This window comes from Apostichopus japonicus, chromosome 19 (genome assembly GCF_037975245.1).
Source record: "Apostichopus japonicus isolate 1M-3 chromosome 19, ASM3797524v1, whole genome shotgun sequence".
NCBI classification, from domain to species: domain Eukaryota; kingdom Metazoa; phylum Echinodermata; class Holothuroidea; order Aspidochirotida; family Stichopodidae; genus Apostichopus; species Apostichopus japonicus.
In genome coordinates, this window is record NC_092579.1 from 2,752,828 (window position 1) to 2,771,869 (window position 19,042).

At 37.0% G+C, this 19,042-nt stretch overlaps 2 protein-coding genes across 2 annotated transcripts in view; one reads left to right on the plus strand and one right to left on the minus strand.

The window, feature by feature from the left end:
* LOC139960188 (mediator of RNA polymerase II transcription subunit 7-A-like) overlaps positions 1-9,160 on the plus strand; it is a 129,553-nt gene extending 120,393 nt beyond the window's left edge. The window contains exon 3 of the mRNA XM_071958365.1: positions 369-9,160. Within this exon, the coding sequence (XP_071814466.1) occupies positions 382-1,044 (663 nt within the window). The 5' untranslated portion in view covers positions 369-381 and the 3' untranslated portion in view covers positions 1,045-9,160. The remainder of the gene's footprint in view (positions 1-368) is intronic.
* LOC139960189 (glucose-induced degradation protein 4 homolog) lies at positions 3,740-19,032 on the minus strand. The gene is made up of 5 exons (XM_071958367.1): positions 18,823-19,032; positions 13,355-13,522; positions 13,010-13,111; positions 12,260-12,390; positions 3,740-11,463 (listed from the first exon to the last, which is right to left on the minus strand). The coding sequence occupies exons 1-5, from the start codon at positions 18,967-18,969 to the stop codon at positions 11,400-11,402; spliced, it is 612 nt and encodes a 203-aa protein (XP_071814468.1). The 5' UTR covers positions 18,970-19,032; the 3' UTR covers positions 3,740-11,399.
* Positions 19,033-19,042: the final 10 nt, after the last annotated feature.

Below are 19,042 nucleotides of genomic sequence, written 5' to 3' on the forward strand. Positions count from 1 at the left end.
GTGTGATTGAGACTATTGCAAATTGCTGAGGCTTCCCAACAATGGTACTTTATTAACAACATACTGTATGTAAGTTTGGGTTGGAAATATGGTATGATATTTGCATTAGGTGTTGAACATGACATTTGCAAAAGTATTAATAAAGAAATCATTCTAGTTGCGTATTTGAGTGCAGTAGTTTGTTTTTGAATAGCAAACAATGTAATTTACCTGATTAAAGTGAACCATCTCTGTCAATCAAAGTGTATGCACTTTTGTAGGCATTATTATTGTTTTGAATTGTTGTTTTGAATTGTTGCTTTATTAAGATTAAACTTCAGATTAAGAAAATGAATTGATAAAATTTTGAAATAATACTCCTCTTTCAGATCATTAAGCATAATGGGGGAGCAGCAGGCAGTAAGCAGTACCTTTCCTCTTCCACCAATGCAATATATTGCTAACTATTCTGACGAGAAAGTGAGGAATTCAGCAGTTCCTAAACCACCACTGCCAGCACAAGATTCGTATAACATGTTTGGTGCTACATTTACATCCAATGATGAAATTATTAGACCTTTAGAAGCACAGGGGCTCACGAGGTTACATCCTAAATATTTCCGCCATAAAGAGGAACTGAAGAAGCTGAACCATTCCATCCTTGTGAACTTTTTGGAATTATTGGAGGTTCTCATTTCTTGCCCAGGGGGAGGAAAAAGAGAAGAGAAAGTTGAAGACATTAATTTACTTTTTGTTCATATGCATCACCTCATCAACGAATACCGACCGCATCAGGCACGTGAAACGTTACGAGTCATGATGGAGGTACAAAAAAGGCAAAGACTGCAAACTGCAGAGAGATTCCAGAAACATCTGGAAAAAGTTACCGAAATCTTGCAGGGCTGCTTTTCTTCGTTACCAGAAAATGTGGAACACATTGACAACATTCTCGCAGTTAAATTGGAATCCAACCAAGAGGAGGAGATAACAAACACCACAGAGAAGAAAGAAGTATCAAGCATCCAAAAAGACAGACTTATGTGTAACTTGGTAGATTCTTTGTGAAACATTTCAGAAAAGTCTGGACACTCAAAATTAATCTTGGGATGCTGATTTAATGAAGCAGAAGATGTGATAAATTTGAGTAAATTTTTTTACAGTTTAATACATTGTAAATCATCAATATTGCCAACAAAAGTTGAAGCATTGAAGCAAATTGCTCAATTTTTCAAAAGTGCATTTCCTGGAAGCTCTGAACCTTCCAATTAGTCCTAGACATGGAGGAGGATCAAAATAAGACATTTAAAAGAATCTCAGGAAGATGTTCTGTTGGTGGCAGTATTAAACCCTTGTTGAAGTAGTTCATTAACTCAGAGCATATTTGTGGGCAAAGCTTTCCATCACCTTTCATGATAGTATCAGCTATGGCCCTGAGTTGGCATACCGTAATGTAGAAAACAGGGCATAATTTGTGGCATAACACTATACAGTAGCAACAAACTAGCCTAGCCACTGGCAACTTCCTCATGAATCCACTCAAGGTTTGTGTTTGAAGACAAATCATTGAAAATGTACTAGTTTATTGATTCCTTGCCTTTGGCAAAAGGAATTAATGTGATGGTGATGACGTGTGTGTGTGTGTGTAACTCAAAAAGTTAATGGTGGATTAACTTCATACTTGGTATGTGGATCCATCCTATTGAGTGCAAGAAGCCTATTGTTTTCTGTGAATTTCACTGGTCATTTGGGGTCAACAAAGGTCAAAGTCTGAAAACTTTGTGAACACGATAAGAGGTCATAAGTCACATAAGGTCAAAAGGCATCAAAGAGTGAAACCTCTGAAACATGATAGTTCCGAAATTAAAGCTACAATTAATCTGCGAATTCCAAGTGCTATGATTTCTATTTGGTGAACATTGTTTGGTTAAATTCAGTTTAGTTCTGTGAAGGGGCTCTATAGGTCTTCAAACAAAACATACCTGGCATCCAGGTAATGAAATAGGCTTCAGAGTTCATACTCTTGCTCCTTCAGCCAGAGTTTTCAGCCTCTGAGCTTCAAGGGGTCAACACGTTATCTCAAATTGGCACAAACTGGCTTAAGGTCTCAAAAGGTTATCTCAAATGGTAGCAAACTTATATTAGATGGAAATAATTCACAGTGTATAACGATGTCATGTAACTCTCAACAATTATTAAAGGATTTGCTAGCTCAAAATTGGTAAAATGTGTGTATATTTCACATAGGAAGGCTGTTCTTTCTGGATATTGAAACATTTTGGTTTAAAATTCTATACTGTAAAATCCTACTGTAATGAGTGAATGGCATGGTTGATGCAAAAAAGGGATTGCAATAAGTCTATCTTTTATATAGGTTCTCACTTAATTCTTGGACAAATTTAACTCACTTGCTCTACATTAGTCAGATAGTTGTTGTGAATTTTCAGTAAATTGTAGGGCAAGGAATCTCAAAAGCTAAATGGTTTTCTGGCTACCTTTTTGGAAGTTTTTTCCCACATGACCTTAGTTTGAGAAGCTATAAGGTTGGTGATGTTCAGAGTGAATGTTCTCTAAGTAAAGTTTCTTGTCTACGGTTGCCTAGACTTACTCTTGTATACACATTGCCAGTATAGTTGTCATGCCAATGGACCTTCGAGTGGAGTGAAAGATCCTTCCTAGTGTTAGCCACAACTTCTGCAGTTTTTACCAAATTTGATAAATATGTATAAATTTGCATACAAAATGTCCCATTCTTATGATACGGTATGGTTTGGAAGGTTGAGGGCCTTTGTATGAAGTCTGTCAATGAATTATTAATCATATCAGCTATGTTGACCATAGATAAAATACTCCCATTGTCTAATCAAGTTTAATTGCTGAGGATTGAGTTGTAGAGATTGATGCAAATGGCTTGGGTTGATTACAATAATAAAGAGGTTATTGATGTTTACATATATGCAAGAAATACCAACTTGTTTGTAGTACCTGGTGTCCAGGGCTTGGTATGACCCGGAGAACTTGAGAAGAATATGTCGCTGGCCCCCTTTTGAGGTGGGTCATCATTTTCCATAAAAGGATGAATTTATTAAATTAACACAACAGTTCTATTTTAATTTTTGAGAAATGATCTTAGAAACGTCAGCAAAAGTGACTATTTAGTCTAATAATTCACATACCATTAGAATCAGATCCTCAGATGAAACACAGTATTCAATGGGTAAACATGTTAATGGGCAGACACAAGGTATTTATTATCATCCAAGGGTGCACATTTGTTTTATATATGAAGTTCAAACAACATGGTTTGATTAAACAGGAGCATGCCAGAGATCTAGTTTATTTTAAAAGTGAATATCTAGAAAACCAGAATAGCTAGAGAAGTATTAAAAGCATGCAAATTAATATTCAATGGACTAAACATATCAAAACTAAAAATCGGCCTAAAGGCATCCTCTATCTATATTATGAAAATGAAAATACATTATTTTTTATCCCGGATGTCCCCTGGGCTCCCTCGATGACCCCAGACTTTGCAGCTCTAACTTCTCTCTTCCCTGGTAAGGCCTGTATGTTTGTTAGTTCTGTAAATTACCTAAGGTTTTGCCAAGAGTTTCTTATATACTTTGCCAGACAGTGTTTCAGACTGCTGTATTTTCTGTGCTTCTCATGACCCTGATTGTCACCCCAGAGTCCTGATCATTTGAAAATAAACAATGGCTTTTATTTTACATAAAAGGAAGAAATAAAACAAAGGAATTCAATAAACTTTTTTCACAACATTTTATTTCTCTGTTGAGGTAATTTTATGGTACTTTTTTAATTTTTTGTTTTAATACAAATAAGTTAAAATTTGGTTTTCATTCAATAATTTGTAAAGAAACACTCTTTACCATAAAAAATAGTTATAACAGTCGTTCTTTATGAGGAAAAAACAATGCAGACATAGTTCATAATGTTAAATGTTGCCGGCATACCTCAATAATCTAAACCCATAACACATCTTCAAAATCAAAGGTACTAATGTTAAAGACAGACCATGGACTCATCCAGCAGTCACATGGTATTTTGAACTCACTCAATTGAATCATCTTACTGTACCCATCCAGGGGTTGTCAGGAATTTCCAAAACTGCTAGATTTTTGTCATTGTATAACAAAATAAACATTGCAGCCGAGTTAGCGAGAAAAGTTTCTTTCTGTTCTCTTTCAAAGCGATGACGCTAACGCATATTACATATCGCAATGCTATTATCATACTTGGCAACCAACTTTGCAGCTTGGAAAACAATGACTTTCCGGGTTGTCTATGGGACAACCAGCAAACTTTTTAATACACATTACTCATGCAGTTAGATATGTCATTTCTGGAGATATTAGAAAAAGTTAGCATGTGTGAGTTTACCACAGGTGACAGGAGTGCCTAAATATGAACTTCAGGCCTGAAATTTGAATCCGATGCAAACTTGAATCACATCACTTTCAGATGGGGATATACATGGTAAATGTGGTTTCTAGAATAGTTGCAGGTATTATGCGGGAGCATTTAATGTAACTGCTTCGTATCGTTACAGCCAACACTCATTCCATTCCATGTAAGATTTCCTTTTTTGTTTGTTACAGCAGCAGTGAAATTAACTTGTGTATCTTCCAATGATTGCAATTCAGAATTCATGCATAGATTGCATGCTTCCATGACAATAGCTTAAAAGAACAGAATGTATGGTTAGTTTACCTTTTAGCTTACAATTAAATTTGCAAAAATATAAATAACAAGAAGGGGACAGTGACTAGGAGTAGGTGTCTTAACTCCCAAACTCTTGCTTTTAATACATGTCCAAGGAAATATCAAAGTTAACATTGTATAGATCAATAATAATGTCCAATAAGGTACTGCAACTTAAAATATTTTTCCTTTTTAGTATTCATGTGAGATGTTTATATAACTCGGTGTAAATATATTGCTATACTCTGTTCTATACATTAATTTCCATATACAAAGATGTAATGTGCATAAAGACTAGCATGAATATGAAAGTGGCAGACAATATTGCTGTCCACCCCCCCTCCCCCCAAAAAAGATTACAACAGGGCAAAGAGCTGAATATCTCTTCAAAATCCCTTCCTGGCCGGCAATCTCCGAGTGAAAACTGGCTACTGCCTGGCACTCTCCAGTGAAGAATAAATTAGTTCTAGAAGGACCCTACCAACTTAGATTGATCGGAGCAGCAAGGGACTCACAATCCTGATGTCAATAATTAGAGTCCCATTATACTCACAAAATTTCCTTTTTTCTATCAAATTTGTTTGTAATTTTCTATTGAAGATTCACTTAAAACAGCTTATTCCTTAAGAGCTTACATGCATATGATTGTACTATTGGTGACATTAAATGGGTTATAACAGTGCACAAGAAAGTGGGAGGGGGGATTGGGGAGAAGGGGGCCCCTACTTTGGGAACAAATTTCTGGCTAAAGTGCTTTGATTTTGAGCGGAAGTATTTTTGGTGACCATTGACATAATCAGCTATTTTCCAATTCTCCTCTTTCCATATTTATATGTATTTATAAAACAATAGCTGACATGACACTATTGCTTAATAAAACAATTACATCCCTTCAAGATAGTTTGCATAATTGAACAGTAAATAGTATTGAGCACTAAATGTGCAAATGTTTATACCACAAAAGATGCATACATGTATTTAGGAATGACCCTACTGACCTTACTAAAATTTTCAAATTAAATTCCTGAACACATCAATCATAAGATTCATAGAAAGTATCAAAGATCAAATTAATAAGGGAAAAAAAGAAAGAAAGAGGGAACCGTAATAAAACATGCCTTTATCTCAGTTTGCAAAATGTCAGCATCATCTTAATATGACAAATTTAAAGTACTGTTCGTGAAAATAAACAGAATTGAAAAGTACCAGTGTTCATGAAATCTACAAAGGAATTCAACTCTGTAATTTTAAATGTTCAAATTAATCCGGCTGAGATGCAAAGTGTCATTCAAAGATTTATATTTCTCCACTTGACCAATCTTTTTATGTCAAGCGTAACATTGTCAATTCCATTTTCACTTATCTTGTTACTTTAATAACTGCTAATTAATATTTAAACCATTAAAAGGTTGCATTTTCACTCACAAAAATCAGACATGTGCCTTCAAAACTGAAGAGTAAATTATCATTTTAAATATATGAAAAAAAAGTAGTTACTTAAAAGAACAAAGAGGAAGAAAAAAAAAAGTCGGTACACTTTGTCAATCAATGTTACTTCTTCATTCTTCCCTTTTTACTAACCCGAAAAAATTATTGATGAACTATTTTAACGAATCTCAGAAAATGTAATTGCAAAAGAAGAAGTTCACAGTCCCTTACAGTATAAATTAAATTTTTCATGACTTTTTAAATATGGCAAGTTGATGCTTGAATATGCTTTAGTTTCTTCCTCAATAAATTCTCTTTGTTAGCAAAGCAGGTTTGTTGATATAAGTCATGTAAAACTGTGAGTCAAACCTTGCCCCCAGATGCCTAGCCCCCATTCCTCATCCAAACCAATCCCTAGAAAGATAGCACAAAAATACATGATAATGGGAGAAAAGTAAAAAAAAAACTGCTTTTATATTACTTAGCAAAACATGCCATTCATAAACTGATATAAATATAATAGACTAAAATGTAGATAGAAACAGATATTTGGTTCACTTTTATGCTAAAAAGAACTTAAAAGAACTTAAATGACTTGAAAAACTTTTTAAACTCCCATTGAATTTGCCTCATTTATTTCCCCGATACCACTTATGATGAAACCTAAAAAGGAGTAAAAAGTAAAAAACCTTTCGAGTAAAAACATTCTGACCACTCTTGTTTGTACTCAATCTGTAGAGAGGATTATTACTGTATTTTAATTGTGTATTGCGCCATCTGTTTACCCTATCTGATAAACGCAAGAACAACTGGTGTAACACAGAAAGCGAGTTGGAAACTGGAAGCCATCTTGTCATTTCTTGTCTAATGTGAACATAACAAGGATCTTACATATGTTTGTAATAAGTGTTGGTCATGGTGCAAAAGTTCCCAATATAATACTTGAAAATTTTGACAAAACTTTTGTTTCATTTTATTAAGTAGACAATGTTTCTTTTCATACCATAATCCTTTTAGACTATTGTGACTAACTTTCTGGGATTACTGTTATTTGGTTTTCCACATAGCACAAGCTACTGCCAAACAACCCATACTGTGTTTATGTTTCAACTTGCCACCTGAAGAGATAGTGAAACGTAATACTGGTAATATACAAACATCTGCCTTAACATACCTCTAGTCTGAGACAATAGAAGGGGGGGGGGGGGAAAAAACCTTTTTGTTTCATCTAAACATTAGCCATGTTAACACTAAAAAGGTTTGTCAAAAATCAGTGCCACACGTTTTCAAATAACTGAGCCAGGCTTTGAAGTAGGATTAATTTAACACCCTAATAAACACCTGCAACCCCCCCCCCCCCCACCCAATCACTGAAGAGGACTTGATTTGGTTACAGGCCATGGACCATTTATCCAGCACATTTGGGAACCAATTGGTTCTCTTTGACTTTTCTCTCTGTTCTTAGCCAACACACTATAAATGGGTACTATTCTGTACTAAGCACCTATCATCTGAACCATTCCTGCTAGGCTTCTAAATGTTATTCTACACAATAGTGTCATTGGGCCTGCTCATTTTCAGAAGTCTTTGGGCCATGACTGTGTGGAATTTGCCAACATCAACCAGTGAACTTTCTCTTCATCACATGTGTTTATACTTTTGGCATTACAGTCACCCCCAAATCAAGCTAACTATGATTTATCTACCAGCCTGCACTGACAGCAACATATGTTCATTATTACCACATGTTGTAAACATCAATGATTTGTTTTTTAAACCTTCCCATAGGAATGCAAGACTTGTCGAATGCAAAATTATACAGAACACTTGACTACAGATTAGTACTTAAGTTTAATAAAATTTAAACGTTGTATAAACTGATTATTTATATATATATATTATCCTTTTCTTGAGATTGGTGCAATGAATCCAACCTGTAAAGCTACCTGTGATACCCCCCAAAAGATATATACTAGAAAGACGAACATGGTCACTTTATGCACAACTATTAACTCTTGCTTTAACTCTATCCTACAAAACATCTTACTTCATTGAATCAGGTAATGGTCTAATTATTTTAACCCTCCTCTGAAGCTGGGAATAACAAAGAAATGAAGAACCACTAAAAAAAAGTATTCAAGAAACTGCTAGAAATTTTCACCCATAATAAAATTCTGAGGCAACACTGATCACCTTTTAATCAAATAAGAACGAAACAATGTTTTAAAATGGAAAAATATCTAAAATTGAGAGATTAAGGTGTAAGTCATAGAGTAGTAAACCTTCTTTCGCAGTTAATATTCCTCATTCCGACAAATTACTTCTATTTCTGTGAGTGGAGCACATACAGATCGGAATTGTCCAGTGGCCAAAAACAAAGTAACAATAGTTTGGAAGACAAAAAGAATATTCTACACTTTCAAGTGAAAGCACATTCTCCACTCTAGTTCTGCATACGAGACATGATTACTCCCTAGTTTTATTGTCATTTTACCATAATTGAATTGGATAACTAACTGTTTTAAACGAAAAGAGCAATATTGTTGACAGCACATGAAATACATTTACAAGAAGATTACTCCAAAGAGATGAACATTTAGACATTGCTAAATATAGTCACCGAGTTGCTATTCGCTTGAAATGAGGACACCACTAAATGTACTGGTTCTTAATTTATTCATTAAATTATGGTGAAATCAAAAACAATTTGTAATTAACATAACTGGGATGCTCCTATCATCTTCCTTTTTATCGCCTCAAAAATACCACCAAATTTAAAAGTATTGAATTCTGTCATAGGGAGAGTCTTTTGGAGGTCATGCAGTTTCTCCTATTTGTTAAAATTGTCAAAGTCTAGGGCTATCATGGACACCTTGTTTCTACGTTCTGGAAATGGTGATTGATCTCTTTCCATGGTTGTAGATTTGGTTTCAAGTGGAACCCACATTAAATGAGCATGATTGTGTACGATTGGATGGACATCCATTTATAGCTGCCACTAATTAATTAAGCAGAACTTTTCAAAGCAAAGAAAGAAACATTTTGCAACAGACCCAAATCGAGTGAAGTAGATAAAGCATGAAAGATGATATCAATAAAAAATAATGAAAGAACTATTTTCATGGGATCTTACAAAAACAACCCACTCACTTGAAATATACACCTGGTAACAATAGTAGATTATTAATTTTCTGAAACCATTGTCAATATTTTGTCAAACAAGAGAATTTCCTTTGGAAGTAGGTCTTACTCAAGACACACAAGTAACAAGGATGAATTACTGCTTAGTGTTAATGCTAACAAAATATCTAGTAGAAGTATCTTCCCAATTGCTACTAGTGTCTTGGATGTCTCCTATGACTCAATGTTGATTAGAAAACCAAAACACATTGATAACTGCAATATAATACTAGATTTAGCCTCAATTTTAACAAACTGGTACTGAACTGATTAAAGCAGCAAGCCAGCGACCATGAAAATTATTCAATTCTGATGTGGAGACACCCTTTACATGAACATGTCACGTACAGTGAGATTTCCGGATTTTATTGAAATCTTCCTAACTACCGCTACTGTCAACTACAGTATTTCATCATAGATAATATAGCATAGATGTTATCAAGTCCATGTCTTTGTGCAAAAATCATGAAAATAACCCATTTTGGACACATGTGAATTAAAGTTAGATAAAGAGTACTGTGGGACGTCACAAGCAGATTAGCAGACTGTCTCTGCTGTTTTTCTTTAATTTGTACTTCAGTTTCTATAAACCTTGAGCAAAACCCTTTGACAACATAATCAGACTTTATTGATCTATTAGGACTTGTTGTTCACAATTGAGAAAGCAAGGGAGGATCTGGCCCCGCAAGGGTGATCACAATCGTAATGTGAACGCTCGGACGATCACGCGACCCGAAGATAGTCAACCACAATGCTACCAACAAAGACATCATGACCAGACAGGCAATAAATGTGCATCAAGTTATATTCTTCAAAGGTTTTATTCTTTTGTGCATTCATCCTTTCATCATACCTTTCATATTTTCTGCTTTTCTACCTTATTCATTCATTCTTCACGTTGTTTATAAACAATTTATGTTGTGTACAATTTTTTTAGATACCATTTTTGGTGCTAAATAAAGTTGATTTGTATTTGAATACATACATTATAGTCTGTAGCTTACTGTGTACTACAACATCTGAAGGTCAAATACGCAACCATCACATGCACCTAACCCCCAACTAACCCCCACTCACATGTATCAGAGTGATAGGGTACATACTATTTAGACTTTTGAAATCCTGCTGTAGATTTTGCATTATTTCATGTCAATTTGGAAGTAGTAAAGAGAAGAATGGGTGAAGGTTTTAGTTTAGTTAACCTTTGTTTTGCAGAAGTTCAGGGAACTGGGTAGATCGGAGGAAGGAGCAACTCCATTTATCATTCAAGTTCTCGCTAATAACCAGCTACCATTCATTAAGTGGAGAGTCTTTGGGCGTGGTCCAATATTCATGGTGTACAATGACCATAATCTCTTATCTAGATTTCTTTAGCTTTCTCACTTGTTTTGTTTAATTAATAGCAGTGTTTCTTAATTTTCTCCTCGGGCAGAGAGAAACATCGGTCGGAGTAAAAAAGGGCCAGAGAGAATAAAAATCTTACTATACCTAAATTGAGCAATATGAATGATAGGCTGGTAGGATGCTCAAGAATAAGGAATTTAAAGCTCCTTAATAACACAAGTTAAACAAGATCGTGAGACGATCTTTTTGCACAGGCCGCACAGCAATCTTTCGCTGGCCACAAGTTGATAATTGATAACCCTTGCCTCAAAGTGTATAGATAATATCTTTGCGATCGATAGCATCAACACAGTGTAAAACTGTCACAGTCTGATTCTTGAATGACTCTCTCCAATGACTTTACATGACATCATCTACCTCGTAAATGGTAAATACTTGCATCCTCATCTCAGAAAGTGGTTTATATACTCTTTGGAATATTTACACAACTCTGCAGCTCTTAACCAGTCTTGGACTTCTCTGTCCTAAGCACCAAAACTCAACCATAACTTACTGTTTCCTTTTGTCCATCTCGACAATTGATTCAGGTGTACGTCAGGCGGGTTATTTGAAGAGCACAGCACACATTATTGCTACATAACTATCAGACGGATGTTGAACAATCTGTTTGCTTTGGTAGAGAACACACACCGACGACATGTCTTTCTTACGGCAAGCAACATGGGCTACGTCCATTTTGGCGTCTCTCTTCAGCGAAACACATAGATGGGTGCACTGTGATCTGGTACGTGTGTCAGATGCAATGACTGATACCTGTAAGAGAAAAAGAAAAACAGTTAAAGGAGTCAAAAACTCACAAACCATCATTATTGGTCTATGTGATAGAGATAACTGTTTCAAAATACTTCTGCAAAAGAGCTAAGATAAATCTTATCCCATTTGGGAGATATCACAGAGTTTAATGTTCCTTCACACACAAGGCTGAAGACTTGATCAAGTCTAAATATGACATCATCGAGCCACATGTGCTGCAATTTCTTTCGTTTTTGTACATTAATTACAATGTTTATTTTCCACTTTGAAAATTTGAAAAGAAAATGGAGAAAGAGGAAAGATTTCAGATCCTAGTTTAGCTTTCATGACATCAGAGAATTACACAATCACAGCTCCCAGACACTAATTTTAAGCTATGACATCTCCCGAACTGAACAAGATTATCCTCAGCTGTTTGATGGAGTTGTTCTTTACCATGATCTCTGTCATATATGAAGCTAAAGGAGGGTTTTTGTCTCCATTAATTGTGAGACTGACTTAAAATGACATGAGACATATCTAGTGTTGATGTTACTAAAGAATCTTTCCTTAACTCGCTTGAAAATAATATTTTGCTTAACTCAGAAGGAAGGACAAAGAATTTATGTTTATTTGATATAGTCTCCTGCATTAAAGAGAGCCCATGTGGAAAGTTATGTCGAATATCCCAGTCAAAATCACAGGTCTATGAACAGTTTTTCCTTGATTTCTTGGAGGTGTGTGAGTGAGGGGAGGGGGGGGGAGGAAACGGTGGTTTGAAGGGGGAGTTTAGTGGGTGGAAGAGAGGTACACTTACCATTCTGAGCTTCTGTGGTAGTAATAACCTTCAATGGATGCCTTTGATTTCTGGTAGCAGATGTAGTAAAACCCAGCAAATGAAGCTCCAGTAATGTCCTTGATTCGGTGATCAGGGACTAAGAAATGTTCCTGTCAAAACCAACAGCACTTACGACTTAGTAGAGATCGATCAACAATGAAGCTAAGTAGGCAAAAACTAACAAATTTAATTTATGATGAACTACGACTAATATCCTTTCATGGACAACTTTCGGGAAAACATTCACTTTAAAATGTGACTGACCATAGGAACATTTAGTACCAGTCCAGTTCTTATAATTTACTTGGAAAGTGTTGAAGTTTTAGAAAAATGCTCTTTCTCAAATCGCTGTTATTCTTTAGTTCTCAAAAATGGGACAATTGTCTGTATTGATCACAGAAGATTTAATATTCATTTATTTACAGCTTCTTGTTTCAGCAAGTTGAGACAGTCTTCTAAGGGCTTGCTCCTCTCTATACAGGATTTTCCTATCATGCTTCAGAGCTATCAAACTAACAGTGTGAACACTTCCTAACCTTTATCTGATAGAAATGTGATATTCATACTGCTAATACTTTCAGTACAAGTGCTTTGAGGCAGGACATAAAGTGGGTTCTATTTTTCCAGCAGATACATTGACTGTAATGATAACTGAAGTTGAAACCTCATCATGTCACTGTTACCACTTGTTCTTAGGTTGTCATGGTAATCAAACTCCAAACTTCTTACCTTCCACCTCATGAAAACATAATCAGATCTATTCAACTCATCAAAGCTGAATTTGTCTTCGTTAAAAGTCTTTGCAAATTGGGAAAAGGACTTGAACTGGCTCTGTAATAAATGAGATTGAAATGAAAATATGAAAAAACAACTATTGCATATTAATTTCTCTTTCACTTTTCTGTCTTTCACCTTGACCAAACATGACATTAATGACAAACTTTATATTTTTATAGTGATATTCTATTCAAAGGATTTTACTGTGGTAAGCCTCATATTGAACATCAAGTCTCAAAGACTGTAATTTTTGTTGTAATTAAGTAACTTTTAAGTTCACAGAAGTTTAAGTCTCACCCAGTGTTTGTGATCAACTTCTTCATCTGCTTCCCACTTTCTCGTCAGGAAAGGAAATTTTGGGCTGATGATTTCACCCTCAAAGAATGTCACAAGGACTGGATATTCATCAGTAAGGCCTCTGATTTTAAGATACCCACATAGGTAGCTACTTTCTTCATCCACATGCTGTCAAATAAATGGAGATAAAGCATACAGAAATGGGCAATGACTAAGTATGCCATTTACCAAAGAGGTGCTGCATGTGTACATCTGGTATATAATGTAGCTGTGCGGTGTAACTGGTAAATTTGCGAACAACAGGGCGGTACCAAAATGGTTCTGAAGATATGACCTGGCAGAATGGATTGTCATCAAAGGTGTGCAACAGATATCCACATACAATAACAATAGGTACTGTAGCAACCTGGGCAAAACTGTGGCACCAAAGGGATACTGCAGATATGATTATGACCTGACGTTAATTTTGTGTTACTGTACATTAAAATGGGGTACCACATGTACAACATAGTGTACCTGCGTGTTCAAACAATGGTGCAACAGATATTATATTATCAATAACCAACCCTTTTTAAGTACGGTCGCCATGGTCGCATTGGCGAACACAATTCTCGGCAGGCGATGAGAATTTCTGGAAAAATTAATGCTAGTCGCCAGCCCTATAACACTGTGGCGATCAGTTTTTGCAAAATTTCACCAATGCTTTACAAAAAACTGAAATGTACTTACTGACTAAACGCACATTGCTAAAAAATTAATATTGAATGGATTTCCCTTACAAAACTGTCGATATTATGAAACAAACTACATTCGGCAAAGCCCTGTTTCCATAGAATGCCTAACAATGAACAGCGTGCACAATACGTACATCAGTTTACAACTGCAGTGTTTAACCCTACTTAAATATCACGGTAGGCTGGCTTCATGTGTTTCGAATTTTCCCAGGTACCTTGCCAAACAACCCCCTGTCTAACCCCTGTTTTTTAACATTTTTGGCACGTTTCCAAAAAACTTTTCATGGAGTAAACTATTTTGGCTCCACTCTAGAAATTAATTAGGTCAGTCAGTAAAGGATCGGTAAAGTTATGCGAAATATTATCTTAGACGTTCAAGAAAAGTAGGTAAATATCCCCGTAACATTAGGGTAAGTAAAACACACCTCAAGCCAACTGTTTCCTTCGCATGAACAAAACAATCTATTCCCCATGATACACGAGGCACAGTCTACTGTATACCATACAGCATAGCACGATATCAAGGCCTCAATAGCTACAGTATGGCCATCTTTATGAAAGTAAAACTTGCAATCCCATGTTTTAGGCCACTTGGCATGATTAACTAAATGCTAAATATTGTTTCCATGTCCTTGTAGAGAACGTCAACTTCCCAAAATACAATTTAAGTTGTGTTTTTGTTGTTACGTGAGATCCGTAACCGACGAAGTGGTTAGGCTATTTACTATACACTTAACTATGATAGGATATTAATTTTTCCTTTTTTTGTGGAAATTCTAGAAAACACTTTCTTTTTCCCCTGCTCAAAACCAGATGTGGTCTTATGGTTAATTCATAAATGGGTGTACTAGAGCCTTGTTTACATGAAATTAGTTGCATTTAGCACGATATGCCAGTTTCGCATGAATTTTTCGAAAGTATTTTGCTCGATCTTTCGTAAAATTTGAAAGGTGTACCAACTTACTTTTCGTACACAATTGGTAATTTCTCTACTGATTTTCAGAGTTTTGTTCTCTATACAGTGAATGTTGTAAAGGACGGGTTTTTACGAACTTCAAAAGTCATGAAGTTGATAAACTTTATTTCTTTTTAACTTTCTTAACCATGGAATGCTAGAATAATATTTACACATAAAACGGAGAAAAGATAATCGCATTTTTTTTCCACATTTCAAATTTCTTTCACAAGAAATTATCGTCATTTGTTCAGTCAAAAAAAATTATTGGGATAATAATAATTTTTGATATATCAGGGGCGGATCCAGGGGGGGGGCCCGGGGGGCCCGGGCCCCCCCTTTTTGAAAATCCTGATTTTTTTTTACCGCGTTCGAGGGAAAGGGCCCCATGCGTGATCAGTGGCGTAGCTACGGGGGGCCTGGGGGCCGAGGCCCCCATGAAATAGGCTGGCCCCCCCCCACTGGCCCTCCACTGGGAATGGGGTAAAAAAAATGTTGTAAAAAAATAAAAATAAGTGCGATTCACTTATATTTTTTGTTCAATAATTTGGGAAATAGAGTTACACAATTATCTCGTCTGCATCTGGCAGAATAAGAAAATACAATATCTGTAGTAATCATGAGAATGGTCACACAGCATGGCATGGCAATGGTCGATGTGACGATTGCGACCATATACCACGAACCTTGTTGTGCTGCGCGATATCGATATATGCTGAAAATATGTTCAGTGCTTCCACCTAGCGCAACAATTGGCTCCGTTTGTACTGAGCCGAGGTATCAGGTTTTCATATATTGCCTCGAATCAAATGAATATGCAGGCGCGGATCCAGAGGGGGGGTCCAGGGGGTCCGGACCCACCTGTTCTTGGCCAAAAAAAGAGAGAAAAAAAGAGAAAAAAAGAAAGAGAAAAAAAGAAAGAGAAAAAATAATTAAATTGAACGCCAATTTTAAACATGTAGGATGTCAGAAAAGCGGTTATCCTCACAGGTCATCCAGGTGTGTCTTTTCCATCAAATTAACTATAGTGTGCACGCGTGCTACACGTGCCAAAAATGCCTAACGATCTCAATTTTCAGACCGAAAAGTTTCAAACTTGAGGTGGTGTTCTAATTTTTTTTGGGCGGTGAGGTTACAGAGCGGTAGGCTGCTAGGATGCGCTAACGAATTTTTCATGAGCAAACCCCTCACCCTTCCAGAATCCTGGATCCGGCCCTGCATCAAACAGTGGTGACGGAACGGGAGGGGATTGGGGGCTAAAGGCATTATGATTTTTGTATCATCTCAACTCATCTGATATGTAATACCATATTTCATAGATTGTTTTTTCTCATAAATTGAGAAATTGCAGACATGAGATCCATATTTTCAGGCTAGGTACATGCTGCTTAGAATACTCGGGAAGTGCCGTTTCCGGCCATCTGGGGGGTTTGTAAAGCCAAAAATTTTCTTGTACGCTTCGCGCCAATCGATGATGGCGCTCCGCTTAGATAGTCTTACGTTCAGGTGCGGCTGGACCAGTCAGACCCCCCCCCCCCTGTCACAGATCCTGAATCCGCCCCTGATATGTCATTGAATATTCCACAAAACAACTTTTTTATGCCCAAGAAACTGTCGAAACATGATTTTCACTACTGGTAGAGATATAAAATATTGGGAATTCTGAATTTCCTGCAAACATGCGGCTGTGCCTGTTCAATACTCACTACTGTATCGCCTTAAAAAATGATGAGTGGAAATAGTTTCTCCAGGACCGTATCGTATCGTGGGTATCGAGTGCGTCTGATATACGAACGTACGTACGTACGTCTATGATGATATACACTGTACTGTACTGATAAAAAACATAGGTGAATTTCACTCCATGGGAGTGATCACTGAGCACATTCCGGTATAAGAGTGAATTTCCACTCCATTGGAGTAAATCTTAACTCCTAATAGAGTTATATTCACTCATATTAGGAGTGAGGGTTAACTCCAATAGAGTTAAATTTCACTCTTAATTTGAAGTGCGCCGAGTGATCACTCCAATGGAATGAAATCCACTCATTTGTTTTTAGAGTGTTGCTAGATACTGTATATGAAGAAGAAATTTACATACCAATACATGTTATCGGTCATCGATTGGCACAAAAAGCCAGATTCTGATGACAGCTGCCTCAAGAAACCCAATAAATGGCCTAATTTGCACCGAGCCACCAATGTGGACCATTACCGAAACATCGATACGTGTTAGTTTTCCATCCCCTTCCTCTAATGCTATTTAAGTCCACATGTGGGCATATCCTGCAAATCTACCGGTAGCCTACAGGGGTTTGAGTTGGGAGAAAGGCCTTGACAGCTTGAAACGACAAATGAAGTTCCCTCAAGTTAAAAGTCTGGCTGAGTTGGCAAGGCCAGTCAGCATGAAAGAGAAAAAACTTTTTTTGCATTTCTGTGACCAAAGTTGCACATCTTTTTGGTTGCTATTTTGCCTCACAGGTGCCATCTCCTGCGATCTGGGGGGTGCTGAAATCTCAAATTTTCTCTGTACGCTCCGCGCCAACCAAGGTGGCGCTCCGCTTAGATAGTAACCTCCGGCCCCCACAAGAAAGAACAGCCCCCCATGGCCCCCACTAAAAAATCCTAGCTACGCCACTGTGCGTGTAATTTTTTGTAAAATAAATTTGCAAAAAGAGTACACCATCATTCTGATAAAGTGAAGGTGAGAGGGGCACTCTGACTGCATCAATAGTCTCCATCTGGAAGGGGGCATCCAAGATGAAATGGCCTGGAGTAGCCTGGTAAAAAGTAGTTTGCATCACCACCTACTCCCCAAAGACGTAAATCCCAGCTCATTGCTCGAAATTGCAAATATATGCCCGGCACACCATGAATACATGATTTATTGGAAATAAATTTTACTCCAAACTTTCACGAAAAGTAGCACCAGATTGCACCGAGGACCTCCATATTTTGTGAAATTTTCCAAAGGGGAGGGGGGCACAGACTCCCCTTAGACCCCTCCCCCAGGACGACGATTAGGCATTTCCCATCTGGGCCCCCCCTTCGGCGAAATCCTGGATCCGCCACTGTATATCGCCCAACCCTATTAGTGCGGGAATTAGAACTTAATTAAATACTATAGTTCAACGTTAGTGTAGTCAGTACTGACAGTAGTTCTACTTGATGTTGAGCCTAGGCCTAGTGTTTTTTGTACTAATATTTAGCATATCAAAGTGGCGATCACATTTTTATTCTGGGCGACCAGAATTTGGGGAAAATAAAGATCTAGTCGCCACAGGATGTTCCTTCTGGCGACCTCATTCACTGGGGAATTAAAAAGGGTTGTCAATAACACAAAAACAAAGTGGAAGAGAGGGAAGCTACAGAAAATGTAGGCAGTTTGTCGAAAGATTGCTACAGTAATACAAGGATTTCAGAGCAAAGAAATGTACTCATCACAGTCTACCATTACCATAGTAAAGGTTTGCATTAGTTGAGACAATGCAATTATATGTTACAAAAACTGATTATGGTTATGGACGTAATTTTGTGGTTAACATGTCATTATCTTCTTTAAGCCAAGTACCTAGGCCAACTGTAGTACAATGAAATTGGAAAGAACTATTCTCCCACTGCACTAGTCCCAGACTGAGTCCAGGTAGCGTATTTGTCCAGGTACGCGAATGGAAAAATCCCGTACCCTAACATGCATTTGCAGTAGCGAGACGTCACCTAACCACCCGGTACTGCCAGTTACTGGTATTGGTACGTGAACAGCAGCAGACTGTCATTACCTGTAATTCCACTTCAACGTCGTAACTGTTGCCCTTGCTTTTTTGATGACCTCTAAATTTAGATCCACCATACAGTAAGGATCTTGTTAGTCCTGGCTGAGCAGAATTTTGAGGAGGCAACGGGTAGATATTCACTTCGCCCGGCATTTTGAAGTCACAGTATCATCCGTGTGTCGTGATTCTATAACTGTTATGCACCCATAAATGTAAAGTTGTAGCT

Bases quoted from the DNA above. Each gene is read 5' to 3' on its own strand.
- LOC139960189 (XM_071958367.1), bottom strand. From the start codon at position 18,969: ATGCCGGGCGAAGTGAATATCTACCCGTTGCCTCCTCAAAATTCTGCT. The intron at 12,391-13,009 runs GTAAGAAGTTTG...TGGTTTTGACAG, and splicing joins ATGTTTTCATGAGGTGGAAG to GAACATTTCTTAGTCCCTGA. The intron at 11,464-12,259 runs GTAAGTGTACCT...TTTCTCTTACAG, and splicing joins TACCACAGAAGCTCAGAATG to GTATCAGTCATTGCATCTGA.